The following is a 14,381-nucleotide window of genomic DNA, read 5'->3' on the forward strand; positions in this document are numbered from 1 at the left end:
ACCAAAATCGATCCTCCCTTGATCTATTTGAACTCCTTGGACTGAGCATTTTGAGGCAGCTCCACATGATGTCCTTGATTCTTTTTACACTTACGCAACTTTATTAAATCTTTTCACTTTTTAAGGGGGAAATCTTGTCCTACACCAAAACCAACAAGCTAGGTTTGCAAGAGAAGATCCTGAGGGGTTTTAGGTGGAGGGAGGAATTCTCCCCTTAGACTGCATGGCAGTAGCAAAACTGCTCCATGGTGCCATAGCCAACTGTGACCTCTCTCATATTTTACCACCTCTAGATCTTCCATCCAGTGCTGTTGCAGCAGTCCTTTTCTCTTATAAAGTCCTCCTAACCAGCGGCGGCTCCAGGCACCAGAGCTCCAAGCTGCAGGGGGGCACCCTGCCGGTCCCTGCGAGGGTGGCAGTCAGGCAGCCTTTGGCGGCTTGCCTGCAGGAGGTCTGCCGGTCCCACGGATTCGGCGGCAATTCGGCGGCGGGTACGCCGAAGCCGCGGGACCGGCGGACCTCCCGCAGGTATGCCGCCGAAGGCAGCCTGCCTGCCGTGCGTGGGGTGGCAAAAAAGCTAGAGCCGCCCCTGCTCCTAACACCCCCACCCTGAATCTTATCCAAAAGAAGTATGGTGAGGGTGCTGTCTATGCCTTCAATGTTCACTTTTCTCTGATTTTTTGACTCCTGGCTTGCTCTCTTCCTTTCCTGACAGTCTCCAATACACATCCTTGGTGACTTCAATGTTACATTAACACATCTGATCCCTTCATTGCCCATCTCTGTTCTCTCACCCTCCAGACTCAAACTGTGACCTATCCCTGTTGCCGTCTTGTGGATGTCCAGCCATCAGCTGAAACGTAACATCGCCAACACCAAGCTCTTAAATCGTCTCTGCAGAGCCCTCCCCTTTCTCACAGTAGAGAATCAACCTAGTATCACCATTAACCTCCCTGTTGCTTGAGCTCATTATTACCCACAAAAATCTAGGACACGCTGCCTATACCCGACCAAGAGCTCAAGGCATGACCTGGTTAATTTAGGTATCCTGTGATAGGTTCCCCCTGGGGTGCCACTTGAAACTGGGGTGCCACTGAGCCCGCCTGACCCACCAGATTGGGTTCCCTTTACGCTGTGCTGCTGTGACCGGCTCTCAAGCCTCCTTCCAGCACACATACAGGTAGGACGCACCCAGCTGCAGTTTCACAGAGATGCTGAGATCAGCTCTGCATGGGAAAGCTCAGCTAAGGAATTGCTCAGCACTCGAGTGCACATCCACTCTGGAATGTAAACCCAAAATTGTATCATCTTGTGCTGCACAGAGACCTATACAGCATAAACTCACTGAAATTCACCCCCTCCCTCAATGTGGAGAGAGTTATGCAACAGCTTTTTGCCCCAAGTTATAATTTCCACACACTGGTTTTAGAGAAAACAAAAACAAGTTTATTAACTACAAAAGATAGATTTTAAGTGAATATAAGTGATAGCAAACAGATCAAAGCAGATTACCTTAGTAAATAAACATAACCGCAAACTGAGCTTAACACACTAGATAGGTAGGATATAAATTAGCAAATTCTCACCCTGAGTGATAAACAGGCCAGCAAATTCTTAAGGCACTAGTTTCCTTGGCTTCCCCACGTTTTCAGACACAGGCTAAAAATCCCTCTAGCCTGTGACCATTACTTCCCACAGTACGGTCCTTGCCCTTCAGGTGTTTCCAGGTGTATTGTTGTAGGAAGAGTGAGGTACCATCATGATGTCATTTCCCCCCTTTTATATCTTCTTCCCACTTGCTGGAAAGCTGATTTGCTGTGACCTGGGTCAAACAGTTCCCATTGTGTAGTGCTATCTCCGAGAGGTTTCTATTGTACACAGTTCCTAGGGTAATCCTTGTGCTTATTTCCTCAATAAGCCATTAACACTGATTTGCCTTTTTACTGTTGTACCAAAAAGGCTGCTTGCAGGTGTTTTCAGTCTCACAACATGTTTCAGTAACACATACAGAGCCAAACTGCATAACTTCACATTCGACTACAGCACATACAATCCAACAAGATATTACTGTCTAGCAGATCAAGACATTGAGAATGATACCTCACAAGGCATACTTTGTACAAAACATATTCTAATTACATGACAATGGTGAATATTGGGGTGCCAGGGTGCCACACTTGTTTGCCCTTCTCATGTGGATAGTTCTTTGAAAACTTCAGGTCAATGCGCAGGACTGCTCAAAAAGACTAATAATGTTAGGAACTATCAGGAAAGGGATAGAAAATAATAAGAAAATATACTGTTTATATAAAATATAAAGTTATAGTGCATCCACATCCTGAATACTGAGTGTAGTTCTAGTCACCCCATCTCAAAAAGGATACAGTGGAACTGGAAAAGGTTCAGAGAAGGGCAACAAAGATGATCAATGGTATGGAACAGCTTCCATACAAGAAGAGACTAAAAAGATTAAGGTTGTTCAGCTTAGAAAAGAGATGATTAAAGGGTGATACAATAGAGGTCTATAAAATAATGAATGTTGTGGGAAAAGTGTTATTTCCCTTTCCCACAATACAAAAAAGAGGGGTCACCCTATAAAATTAACAGGCAGCAATTTTAATACAAACAAGAGGATTTATTTTTCCACACAATGCACAACCTGTGGAACTCTTTGCCATGAGATGTGTTGGCCAAAAGTATAACTGGGTTCAAAATAGCACTGGATAAATTCATGGAAGATAGGTCCATCAATGGCTATTAACTTTGTGCTTGGGGCAACCCTGACTACCAGAAGCCAGAAGGGGAAAACAGGTGCATCACTCCATCTGTCCTGTACCCTCCCCCTGAAACTTTAGTACTTGCCACTGTCAGTGACAGGATACTGGGCTAGATGGACCATTGGTCTGACCCAGTATGGCCGTTATGTTCTTATATTAGCCACTTGAGAGACGACAAAGGTAACTACCAGCAGGAAGGAGTAGGGCAAGGGTCTCAAACTCAGTTTACCTTAGGGCCAGTGCCAGTCCTCAAATCCTCCCAGCGGGCCAATAATGTCACTCATGCCGCCCTGGCTGACTCTGCCTGGTAATTAGTGATGCTGCCTCCATGGCTGACTCTGCCCGGCAACTAGTGATGGTATCTCTATCCCTCTCTCCCAGACAATGGGAGCTGCAGGGGGCGGCGCCTGCAGCAGACAGAGCCAGCAGGGTGGCTGCATGGGTGTCTCCTTCCCGCTCCCCTCCCCCCTCAGCCAGCAGCCATGAGGGCCGGATGAAAGAACTTTTAAAAAAGTTTCTGTGGGCTGCACTGGGGAGGTTCTCGGTCTGCAGATGGCCCGGGGGGCCAGGACTTTGAGAGCCCTGGAGTAGGGAGTTCTTCCCACAGCCTCCAACTGCCTGATGGTCTGTGAAAATGTAAAAGAACTAAGCTGGATGGGAGAATAAATTCTGCTCACCTTGACTCTACACGTGGGGATCAAAAGACCAGTGAGGTAAGAGATCAATACTCCTTCCCTCTCCCAAGAGAAGCTGAGGTAAGGTCACTGGAGTACCTGGGCCCTGACCTCTGGGGAGTTGGGTTAAATGAATTTGGCTGTAGGGGAGGTCAGAAAAACCTGTCTTGCCCAATCCCCCTGTTATTAGAAGCAGTGCAAGGTTGAAAGTCATTTCACAGGGAGGAAGCTGTTCCTCACTCCCTTTGGTCCAAAGAATTGCTACTTCTGGGGCAGCTGACCCCTTGAGGGACAAAGGGACACCACACACATTCCCTAAAAGCTGCATGGGATGTGGGAATCTGAGGATCAGGTCTCAAATTCACACCCAAAGATTTTGGGGGAACAAGGTTAAAAAAGGCATGTAAGAGCTCAGAGGTTCTAAGGAGAGAAATCATGCAGGATGTTTGTCAAACATCAAATGACTCCATAGATTTTTTTTGAAGGATATAGCCTGTCGCGGGGGGAGGGATAGCTCAGTGGTTTGAGCATTGGCCTGCTAAACCCAGGGTTGTGAGCTCAATCCTTGAGGGGGTCATTTAGGAAACTGGGGTAAAAATCTGTCTGGGGATTGGTCCTGCTTTGAGCAGGGGGTTGGACTAGATGACCTCCTGAGGTCTCTTCCAATCCTGATATTCTCTATGAAGGAGCTTGCCAGCAGAATGTTTATCTGAATAGCTGAAATGTGAAATTATAAAGGTCATGTCAGAAACAACATCCCAGGAAATAAATCTATCCAGGAAATAAGTCAAGGTTTCACCAGGATGCTGCTCAAGCACCCTAGTTACACTGAAGTCTTGGGGGAGGAAATGTGACAGCTATGGCAATTTCCTGCAATATACTTGAAAAACATTATTGAATTAAGTTCAAGTATCTTTGCAGTCCATTGTATTAAATGCAAATATTATGTATTATTGTGCACTTTAACGATCAACAGACTGTATTAAACGTGGCAGACAAGAATGGTAATTTGGGACATCGCATGTGGAGTTCCTGGGAAGTAGCTATGGGAAGGTTAGTGCAAATATATTTTGCCAGTTATGCACAAACCCCAGACTTTTGAAGCTATGCCCTGAGGAAGGGACCATTGTCTACTAATTACCTGTGCCCAGAATCTTAAGATCAAAGGCCCAAAAGCTTTATAAAGAAACAGGCTGATCTGCTCTGTCAGTATGCTTATTCTGAGCTGAGGCTGTTATGAATTTGTAAGCACAGAAAAACTCCAAGGTGTTTTGAAGGACTAACTCCTTTACCACAGCCTTTGTTGGAAATGGGCCGGTGATCTCTGCTAAGCTTATTAGCATGATGGTAGATTTTTTGTTGTTTTCTCTGTAATGCTTTCACCTTAAGAAAAATGTGCTCTCTTAGCAGAAATGTGTGGTAACTCGTAACTGCTAACAATTACATTAATAGCTTTTGAAGAGAAAGTAAAGCACAGATGCTGACTTGTTCAGGCAGTCTGGCTTGCTGGTGATATCATAGTGTAGGCAGGGCATTGTGCAGCCTGGGGAAAAAACCTAGTCAGGAGGGAGAGAGATGCCGGTCTCTGCCTAGGTGAGGAGATGGTTGAGGGTCCAGGAGCCTAGACTGGGTGCCCTCGAAAGATCAGAGAATACAGGTGCAGGTGCCCTGAACTGTTACATTATTTATAAGTCATTTCTCAAAAACCCTCACCCTATACACTCAAATATCTCCCCCCCAACTCCCACCCTCCCAAAAATATTAAAAGGAACCTCTCCTCAGCTCAGACAACTAAAGAAAACACAATGGATGTGGCTAGGTCAACCTGTGTTAGTTATAATCAGCTAACAATCAGAATAAATTCTAGAAAATAAATTACAGACACGTTTTAAAAACAACATGATTAGGGCTTGGAGGGGAGGGGGAACTCTTCCAAGCCCACTTGAGATGCCCCACACAGGCTGTGCAGACATCACAATATTGAAGTCAGGCTTTGCTGAGTTGGTTCTGTCTCAGGGAGATGTGGATCTAAACTGGGGAAAGCACAACTTCAGCTTGAATTGAACTAGGGTGACCAGATAGCAAGTGTGAAAACTTGGGACAGGGAGTGGGGGTAATAGGAGCCTATATAAGAAAAAGCCCCAAATAACGGGTCTGTCCTTATGAAATTGGGTCACCCTAAATTGAACACAGTCCAACCCGCCGGTTACAAAGGCAAATGTGGAACTGGGACCTGAGCGACACCGCAGCCAGCCTCCAGCCTGGCAGGGACCAGCCCACCAGCAGAGCGGAGCTGCACCCCACGGCTCTGGGGGCGGCAAGGCCTGGACTGCGGCGCTGGCGGGCCGCCGAGGCGGGGCTCGGCTTCCCCCCTCAGGTCTTTTGGCTGCCGGGAGGGTGAGATCAGCAGGCGCCGGCCGCTCCCACGGCACCGCGAGTCGCTCCGCGCCTTATAACGTCCCTGCCTCCGCGCCTCGCCTTCCCCCGCGCCCTGAGCAGCAGCGAGGCAGTCGCCAGCTTGTCCCCAGCGCCCGGTCCTGCGTCTGGCCAGGCGGGCAGCGAGCGGAGCTCCCCAGCGAGCGGACACGGGCCCAGGCAGGTTTCTCCTCCGTGCCCGGCCGGACTGTGGGGCGAGCGGCCCCGCCGGAGCGCGGCACGTAACCGGGCAGCCCTTCAGGCCCAGCCCAGTCGCGCTGGGGCCGTTCCGCCTTCCGCGGGGTCGCCCGGGCAGTAACGGCCGCCCAGGGGGTCTCCGGCCCCGCCCACGGCTGCCGAGGGGGACGCGCGAGCAGCCGAACCCCGCGCCAGGGAACGGACCCGACGCGGCTCGCGGCACCAGGGGAAACGAGACAGGGCAGCGCGTACGCGTAACCTGAGCCGCTCACTCAACTGCCGCCCAACCCGGCGCGTGGCCTGTGTATGCCGCTAGGGGACTGGGCTCGCGACTCCTGTGCCCATTGGCTCAGAGTCAACCTGTGACATTCCACTACATCCTGATTGGCTGGCCGGCCAGGTCTGGACTCCGCCGGTCCCGCTGTGATTGTGAACAAAGCCGGAAGAGGAAAGACCAGGTGAATTGTCCCCGCCGGAGCGGTGTGAGGGGAGGCGGGACCGGGCCGAGCCTGCTGGCCGTGACTCCCCGGGGAGGCCACGTGGGCTGGCGCGCCTGTGCCGGGCTTCTTCGGCTCCCACTGCGGCCGGTCCGCGAGCCTCGGCCCCGAGCCCCAGCCGCTCCCCGCATGCGGGCGGACGATGTCTGAGCGGGGCGAAGCCCCCCGGAGGCCGCTCTCCTGCCTGGGGACGTGCCCCCAGCCCCCCCGGCTGCCCGCGTGGGGGTCTCGGCCCCGCTTCACTCCCGCTGTACAGAGAGCTGCAGTGTTCTCCGAGCCGCCCCTGAGCTACTCGCCGAGCCCGGGGCCGCATCTGCCTTAGTGTACTCGGTGATAGGCCCCAAGCCCCGGCGCTGTTGTTTGTCATGTGTGCAATTAACGTGTCGTCTTAATCACAGCTTTCTAGGGCTGGCTTCATCTCTTTGCAATTTGTTTAATATTAGAAATGGACTAGATGCAGTAGGGGATTGGTCCGGGGCACTGGAGATAATTGGAGGAAAGTTGCATTAGATTGATAAGAAATGGACACAAGATTTGTACTTCAAAATTAACCTGTTTTACTGTTGTCCATATTCAGTGGGAAACTTAATTGAGTATTTTGTGTTCAGTGTCCATGGAGCATATGGGGCAACTTCTCCACAATATGAAGTAAACACTTTGTCTACGTTTAAACTAAGATTCTAATACTGCAAATGCTCCTGCACAGGCTTCAAATAAAGCATCTGAGTAGTCCCATGATGTGTAAAATTATGGCATTTCATTATAGTTAGTGGGAATCAGCACAGGAGTAACTTTACATTTAGGTGTAATTATTTGCAATAGCAGGCTTCAAAAATGTGTAGTCTTTGCTGTAACATAATACTGATTTAAAATGTTAGGCAGCATATAAATACTGTATTTGACAATAAAACATTTGCATAAAACATTACAAATATTTATAGCAACTTTTTGGTCAAAGGATCAAAGGCACTTTCAAACTTACATTTGTACATGTTTCTATATCATTTTATCTCTATCTGCACCTTTGAAGTGAAATGTGGTAATGTTTAATAGCTCACAGCAATACTACACAATCATTTACAAAAAATGGAGATTATTCTATCAAAATGAAACTACAGGTATAAGTTAGGCCAACTGTAGGAATAAGTCTTAATTTATGTAGAAAATGAATTCAGACTCTATTAGGTATGTCATGACGTCTTAATGATGAGGAGTTCAGGATCTTGCTTTTACATTGCTCTAATACAGTGGTTTTCAAACCATGGGTTGCGACCCAGAACTGGGTTGCGAAATGGAAGGGACTGGGCCACAGCTGCTCTAGCCAGCACCGCCAACCGGGCCGTTAAAAGTCCTGTCGGTGGTGCTGCCCGGCTAAGGTAGGCTAGTCCCTACCTGTTCCGACACCATGCTGTGCCCCAGAAGTGGCCAGCAGCAGGTCTGGCTCCTAGGCCCGGGGAGGCCCCGCGTGCTGCCCCAGCACCAGCTCCGCAATCGCATTGGCCAGTTCCTGGCCAATGTGAGCTGGGGGGAGGGGGCGGTGCCTGCAGGAAACAGCTGCGCAGAGCCTCTTGTGTACCTCTGCCTAGGAGTCGGACCTGCTGCTGGCCGCTTCCGGGGCACAGCATGGTCCGTGGTGCCAGGACAGGCAGGAAGCCTGCCTCTGCACCCCTGCTGTGCCGCTGACCAGGAGCCATCTGAGGTAAGCCTGCACCCCAATCCCCAGCCCCTCCCCCCCAAACCCAGAGCCCCATCCTGCACTCTAAACCCCTCATCTCTAGCCCCACCCCAGAGCCTGCACCCCCAGACCTGAGCCCCTACCCCAGCCCAGAGCCCCCTCCCACATCCCAAACCCCTCATCCCCAGCTCCGTTGGGTCGCAGGCATCAACAATTTTCTTCAGCTGGGTCGCCAGAAAAAAAGGTTGAAAACCACTGATCTAAAATCTTCTAAAATCTTCAGCAGCACAGTGCCCCCCTACTGCAATGCTGAGTTTGGTCAAACGCTATCTTACAGGGCTGTTCTAAACACAAGTTGCACCAATTTAACTTTAAACCAATTTTGTTAAACTAGTTGAACTCTTGCGTGATGATTCTCTCTCACTGGTTTATATTGGTTTAGCTTGCCTCTTGTAAATTTACCAACAAGCTAAACCAATATAAGCCAGGTTTCAACACTTGATCTGTCCAAGCACAAACTTAAAAATACTCCTCTTGCTATGGCACCTTTTCGGGTAATAATTCAGTTAAGCTAAATTAGCCAATGAGTTGCACTACAGCACATATGTGCTGTCTCAACTTTCTTTTGTCATTCCTTTTTTACAGGAAGCTGCAATGGAGAATGAGCTGCTGATGGCCTTTCTTTTGTCATTTTCCGTATTGTTCTGCGAAAGTCACCGTCATGAAGTAGAGCTAGCTACTATTGCACAGACCTCTGAGACATTCATTCTAGATAAGGCAGCTGGTATCAACACTGAATTGGCAATACTTATGCAGAAGCATCACCTTCAGGAACTTTTCCATCGTTATGGGGAGAACAGTACTTTGACTATTGAAGGATTTAGAAAGTTGCTGCAAAACATAGGAATAGATAAAGTGAAAAGGGTCACTGTTGGCCACGATCATGATCACCATCTTCATCATAACCATGTTATGCTAAGCAAAAACTTTGAGAGAACAGATTGCCCAAATCATGAATCTGGTGGTGTAAATAAAGGTCCTAGTAATGGTCAGGCAAAGGAATTACAAAGAGTAGAAAATGCTGAGCACAAGCAGAACTTGATAAGCAACAAAAACACTGTTATGGGAATAACTGCATCTAGCAACATCACTGCTACAGATGGCAATCCTGTATTACAGAATTCAGAAATCAGAGCAGTGAAGCCTGTTGTTCATACAAGTCTAACCAGCCCCAGTGCCATGAATGTTACAGAAAGCAGCAGTGTGAGTTTACTTGTTAATGGAAAAGCTAATGAATCACTTCTTTCCCTAAGGGAATCTGAAAGAGGGAGTTACATGTATTCTAAATTTAAAAACCAAAATACACAAGAGGTGAGACTAATGTTCTGTACTCTTCTTGGCGGCATATGCCCATTAGAAGTGTGTTAGCATGGTTTGTCTTCCAGAGACATTCATTTAACTTCTAGGAATCTTGATGCAAGCTTTGGTGTTTAAGTAAGTGTGTGTGTGTGTGTGTGTGTGAAATCTGAAATATACACAGACATAATTTTGCTATGTAATAATTTTACACTCCAGTAGGAATGTTACATTATTATCCATGTTGTGCCCAGGTACAAGAGGATAGTTGTGCATTCTGGTTTGTATACTGGGTTTGATTTTTATTATTTTTTTCCTTCTGGTTTCTCTCTTTAAGAGAACATTTTAAGACTAGTTAACTTCTGACACAAGTATGTGAAAGATTTTGATGCTTGTTATAGGAAAACAATTAAGTTTTCTTATGGTGTAGAAAAGAGTAGATAAGTAAAAAAAATTAAAAACAAATACTTAATACTTTTTGAAAGTTTAACATTTCTATAACCATGCATGTTGCTGAACTTATTCCAGGTAGGCTTACATTTTTCTGCTGGAAGTAAAAGGCTAGGACAGAAAGTAATTCATCCTACGTAGAAATCAATGAGAGGCCTGGGAACTTAAGTATGGATTTTATGCAAGTTTCATTATGTATATTTACTAATCATCTTTGGGTAAATGTAATCTAGTATTAACGTGTATTCTAGAGGTTGGGAGCCCTAAAGTCTGTTCACCACTCTGCAAGTGGCTTACTGCTCTGTGATCAGGCAAATAAGTCTTGCTGTACCTAACTTTTCCCTTTTAAAATGGGGGAAATAATCACCTTTGTAAAACATTCTCATTCTCTGGTGAAAGCTGCTGTCTAAGCATTCTTTACTTCTGTAATTAGAGCTGTTGTAGATACTTGCATCTTTGTCCCTGAAAAATGATCCTCCTCTCATTTCACTTCCACTTCCTTGCTGCTACCATGTATTTTCAAGTTGGAGCTTGGTTTTGAGACAGTGAAGTTTAGGTGGGATGGACCTGAGGTCAAGACAAGCAGATGATCTGAGGGAATTATGAGGTCTAGGAGGGGCTTGAAGCCTAGAAGGGACATACAGGCACTGAGTTATTCCTGAAACCATTCTGACAATAAAATAAAATTTAGTTGGAAGCCTTAAGTGTAATGAAACTTAACAAAACAAAAAACCTTCAGTGTCTTTAATGCTTTTCCCATGCATTTCAATGCAGCATAAGTTTCTTCCTATCCTAACTTCTCCTGCTTCTTAGGGCAGGTCTACATTACCTAAGCAATACCTAAGTCGATATAACTTACATTGCTCAGGGGTGTGAAAAAGCCCTCTTCTCCTCCTCTGCACCCCCCCAAAGTGACACAAGTTGTGCGCTGTCCACACTGGCACTATGTCTCCCGCTGACGTAGCTTCTGCTTCTCGCTAAAGTGGAGTAACTATGCTGATGGGAGAGTGCTCTCCCATCGGCATAGCACGTCTTCACCAGACCCGCTACAGTGGCACAGCTGCATCGGTACCAATGTAGCACTGTAGTGTAAACCTGCCCTTAATAAGGACATGGTAGTTGTCATTCATTGTCCTCTTCTGTAAAATGTAAGGCTTTTTTCCCAAAAAGAAGACTTCTGTTTTTGATTATAAGTCCAATTAATTTTGAAGTATCTGGTTTTTATTAAAGTAGTATGTAAATATTCACCCCACTATTACCTTCCACTGGAACTGTTGCACAGATTATTAAAACCCAATCACAAACATACTTTTTAATTTTTTTTAGTGAGGGCTTGATTCTACCTCTTTTCTTAAGAGGTTGGGGAGGTTTTGTAGAGACAAACCGAAATTAAAATAAAATATCTTTTCTCTTGCTTTTTTAAAAGGGGAAAGGAATGCTCATGGACCTGTTGGCTGGTGTCACTAAATAAAACCACTGTAATGAGAGCTTTTCCTACAGCCAAATCCTTCACCATTAAGGGCCTTAAAAATCAGCAGGGCCTCTTTAAAGTCTGTTTACCCCACTGGAGGTAGCTAAGCTAAATAATTCAGGGTGTGTATGTGTGCACATAATCACAGATTCTGAATTCAGTATTCAGGCATATTGCATTCTTCACAAGCAGAGGAGAAACAAGGCTGGCAGCCGTACTAAACAGGAATTACTAGACTTTAAAGACTGCAAGTAGTGCAGTACAAAGATAGTTGCATGAAGAAACGTGTTCAGAACATGGCTTTCGATAGAAATGGTGTGATTGAAAAGATTTATTGTGAGCCTCTCAGAAGAATGACCTCTTCCCCCAGCATGACTTCTGTCTTCCTTCAGTTAAGAATGAGACAGCTCATGCATCCAGTCCAGAGGCTGAGGCTAGCCCAGGGGTCGGCAACATTTGGCACGCGGCTCGCCAGGGTAAGCACCCTGGCGGGCCGGGCCAGTTTATTTACCTGCTGACGCGGCAGATTCGGCTGATCGCGGCCCCCACTGGCCGCGGTTTGCCGTCCCGGGCCAATGGGGGAGGCGGGAAGCTGCGGCCAGCACATCCCTCGCATGTACTGCTATGCATTGTCCACCTCCCTCAGGCTGTGTGCAACATGTATTGTAGACACAAGAAAGGATAGAACCTTGAGGGAGATTGGATTTCAAAGTCTTCAATGATAGCTGTCGTCTTGGTTAGAGTGTAGTGAATAGAGGCTGCTTCCATCTATGCACAAATTTGAACGGAAACAACAAAAGGTGTGAACTGATAGGTTTAATTATTTTGGTGCGTGTGCATTGACACTTATTTCAGAATAAAACTTGCAAACGTTTATTTAGCTGAAGTCACCTTGTTACCAACCTTGGCTAAAATGGATTTCACTACTTTTGGGAGGTGCTGCTGTATTTTGAACTGGTATTGGACTACTCTTGCAGTTTTTCTAGGATGTGATAGTACTTCTGTTCTTATTAATCTTAAACATGTTTTTTCTTTCTGCAGTGCTTGAATGTATCAAAACTGATGACGTCTCATGGAATAAGTACACAAGTATTGTTGACTGCTACAGAATTCAGCTATCTTTGTCCAGCAATTATTAACCAGATTGATGGCAAATTCTGCATAATGCATGCAGCTAGTGAAAAGGCTGAAAGCCCTTCAAAAAGCAATTCTTTGCAAATAGGTAGGTTTTAATTTCTTTTTAAATTTAGAATAAATCTTACCAACAATCATTCAAATTTGAAATTTGCTTTTTTTATAGCTAATATAAATATTTAGATTCTAAACTGTTATTTTTTTCTTAAATACTTGACTTTTCTATGTGCTGTACAAAGAGTTCTTTCTAGACACCCTTATCCTCGGGATTTTCTAAGTTATTAACATCTAAATCAGTGTTTTGAAGAAAGCAAGCATCATCTGATATATTTTGTATTTCTCTTACCAGCTTGGATTGGTGGTTTTATATCAATCTCCATCATCAGTTTTCTTTCTTTATTGGGTGTTATATTGATACCTCTGATGAATCGTGTATTTTTCAAGTTTCTTCTAAGTTTCCTTGTGTCACTGGCTGTTGGGACTCTGAGCGGAGATGCTTTTTTACATCTCCTTCCACATGTAAGTATTTTTTTTTACTCCTATTAAGTCATTCATCTTAACTTGAAAAATGATAGTGAAATATGGCTTTATTACTTCATTATCAATGTTAAGTGCTTTAGGAAGCCTACTAACACTAGGTTTGACTGTCTACCAAACCTAGTGGTTTATTGACATTAAAGAAAACTTGTATTAACCTAATAAGAAAAGGTGATCTACCTCAGGGGTCGGCAACCTTTCAGAAGTGGTGTGCCAAGTCTTCATTTATTCACTGTAATTTAAGGTTTTGTATGCCAGTAATACATTTGAAGGTTTTTAGAAGGTCTTTCTATAAGTCTATATTGTATAACTAAACTACTGTTGTATGTAAAGTAAATCAGGTTTTTAAAATGTTTAAGAAGCTTAATTTAAAATTAAATTAAAATGCAGATTTTATCAGTTTAGTGTGATCCTTGTCCTTGCTTTTCCTTGCTGAGTTTTCCAATGTCTGGCCCGTATTTGGATACTTTAAGCTGCACACAGGCTTCTGAGTGATCAGTTGTTAACTGGCTCTGAGAGGGTCAGAGGACAGATTTCATGTGTGAAAATACCTGTACACGCAGGTATGTGGATCCAAATGCTGAAAGCATTGCAAACGCAGTTTTTTTTCAAACAGTTAAATTTCACTGGCAGGGACGTCCAACAGGTCAGAATAGAGGCCCCGTGATCTCTCTCAGTAGCTTCAAGTGCACTCCACAGATCTACAAACTTTGATGCCCACAATTCTGAGCTTTTTAACTGAATGAACTGCATTTCAAAATCTTCAACACCCATCCACTGAAATACAGACAAATCCAAGTCGCTTTCGTTGAACTTCTCAGGTTTAATTAGAAAAGAAAGCATTGGGCCAAATCGCTGGAAATCTTGAAATCTGTCAGAAAATTCTGATTCCAGTTCTTGCATGTACATTCCAATCTCATTGACACTGACAGTGCAACGTGTTGGTAGCTCTTTTATTTGTTGGAAGTAGCGGAAAGTAGAAGTTTGAATATCCCAAGAAAAAACTGCTAGTTTTACAACAAACACCTTCCAGACTTCATAAAGTTCCAGAACCGTTTGCCCTGCACCCTGGAGACAGAGGTTGAGTTCGTTTAGGTGAGCGGTGATGTCTGTTAGAAACATGAGCTTACACAGCCATTTGTTATCATCCAGTTCGGAATAGTTTTGTCCTTTTTCCGACAAAAGGGCATCAAAACA

At 45.3% G+C, this 14,381-nt stretch overlaps 1 protein-coding gene across 6 annotated transcripts in view; it reads left to right on the top strand.

The window, feature by feature from the left end:
- Positions 1 to 6,258: 6,258 nt before the first annotated feature.
- Positions 6,259 to 14,381, top strand: part of SLC39A6 (solute carrier family 39 member 6) — a 31,952-nt gene continuing 23,829 nt past the window's right edge. Inside the window, exons 1-4 of one of the 6 annotated variants that reach the window (XM_065584124.1) lie at positions 6,259 to 6,566; positions 8,882 to 9,499; positions 12,555 to 12,735; positions 12,997 to 13,166. In XM_065584124.1, coding sequence (XP_065440196.1) covers positions 8,891 to 9,499; positions 12,555 to 12,735; positions 12,997 to 13,166 — 960 coding nt within the window. In that variant the 5' untranslated portion in view covers positions 6,259 to 6,566; positions 8,882 to 8,890. Of the gene's footprint in view, positions 6,567 to 8,788; positions 9,608 to 12,554; positions 12,736 to 12,996; positions 13,167 to 14,381 lie in introns of those variants that run through there. The other 5 variants (XM_065584121.1, XM_065584122.1, XM_065584123.1 and 2 more) reach the window with 5 other exon arrangements.

This window comes from Chrysemys picta, chromosome 2 (assembly GCF_011386835.1).
Source record: "Chrysemys picta bellii isolate R12L10 chromosome 2, ASM1138683v2, whole genome shotgun sequence".
In the NCBI taxonomy this organism is placed as follows: Eukaryota; Metazoa; Chordata; order Testudines; family Emydidae; genus Chrysemys; species Chrysemys picta.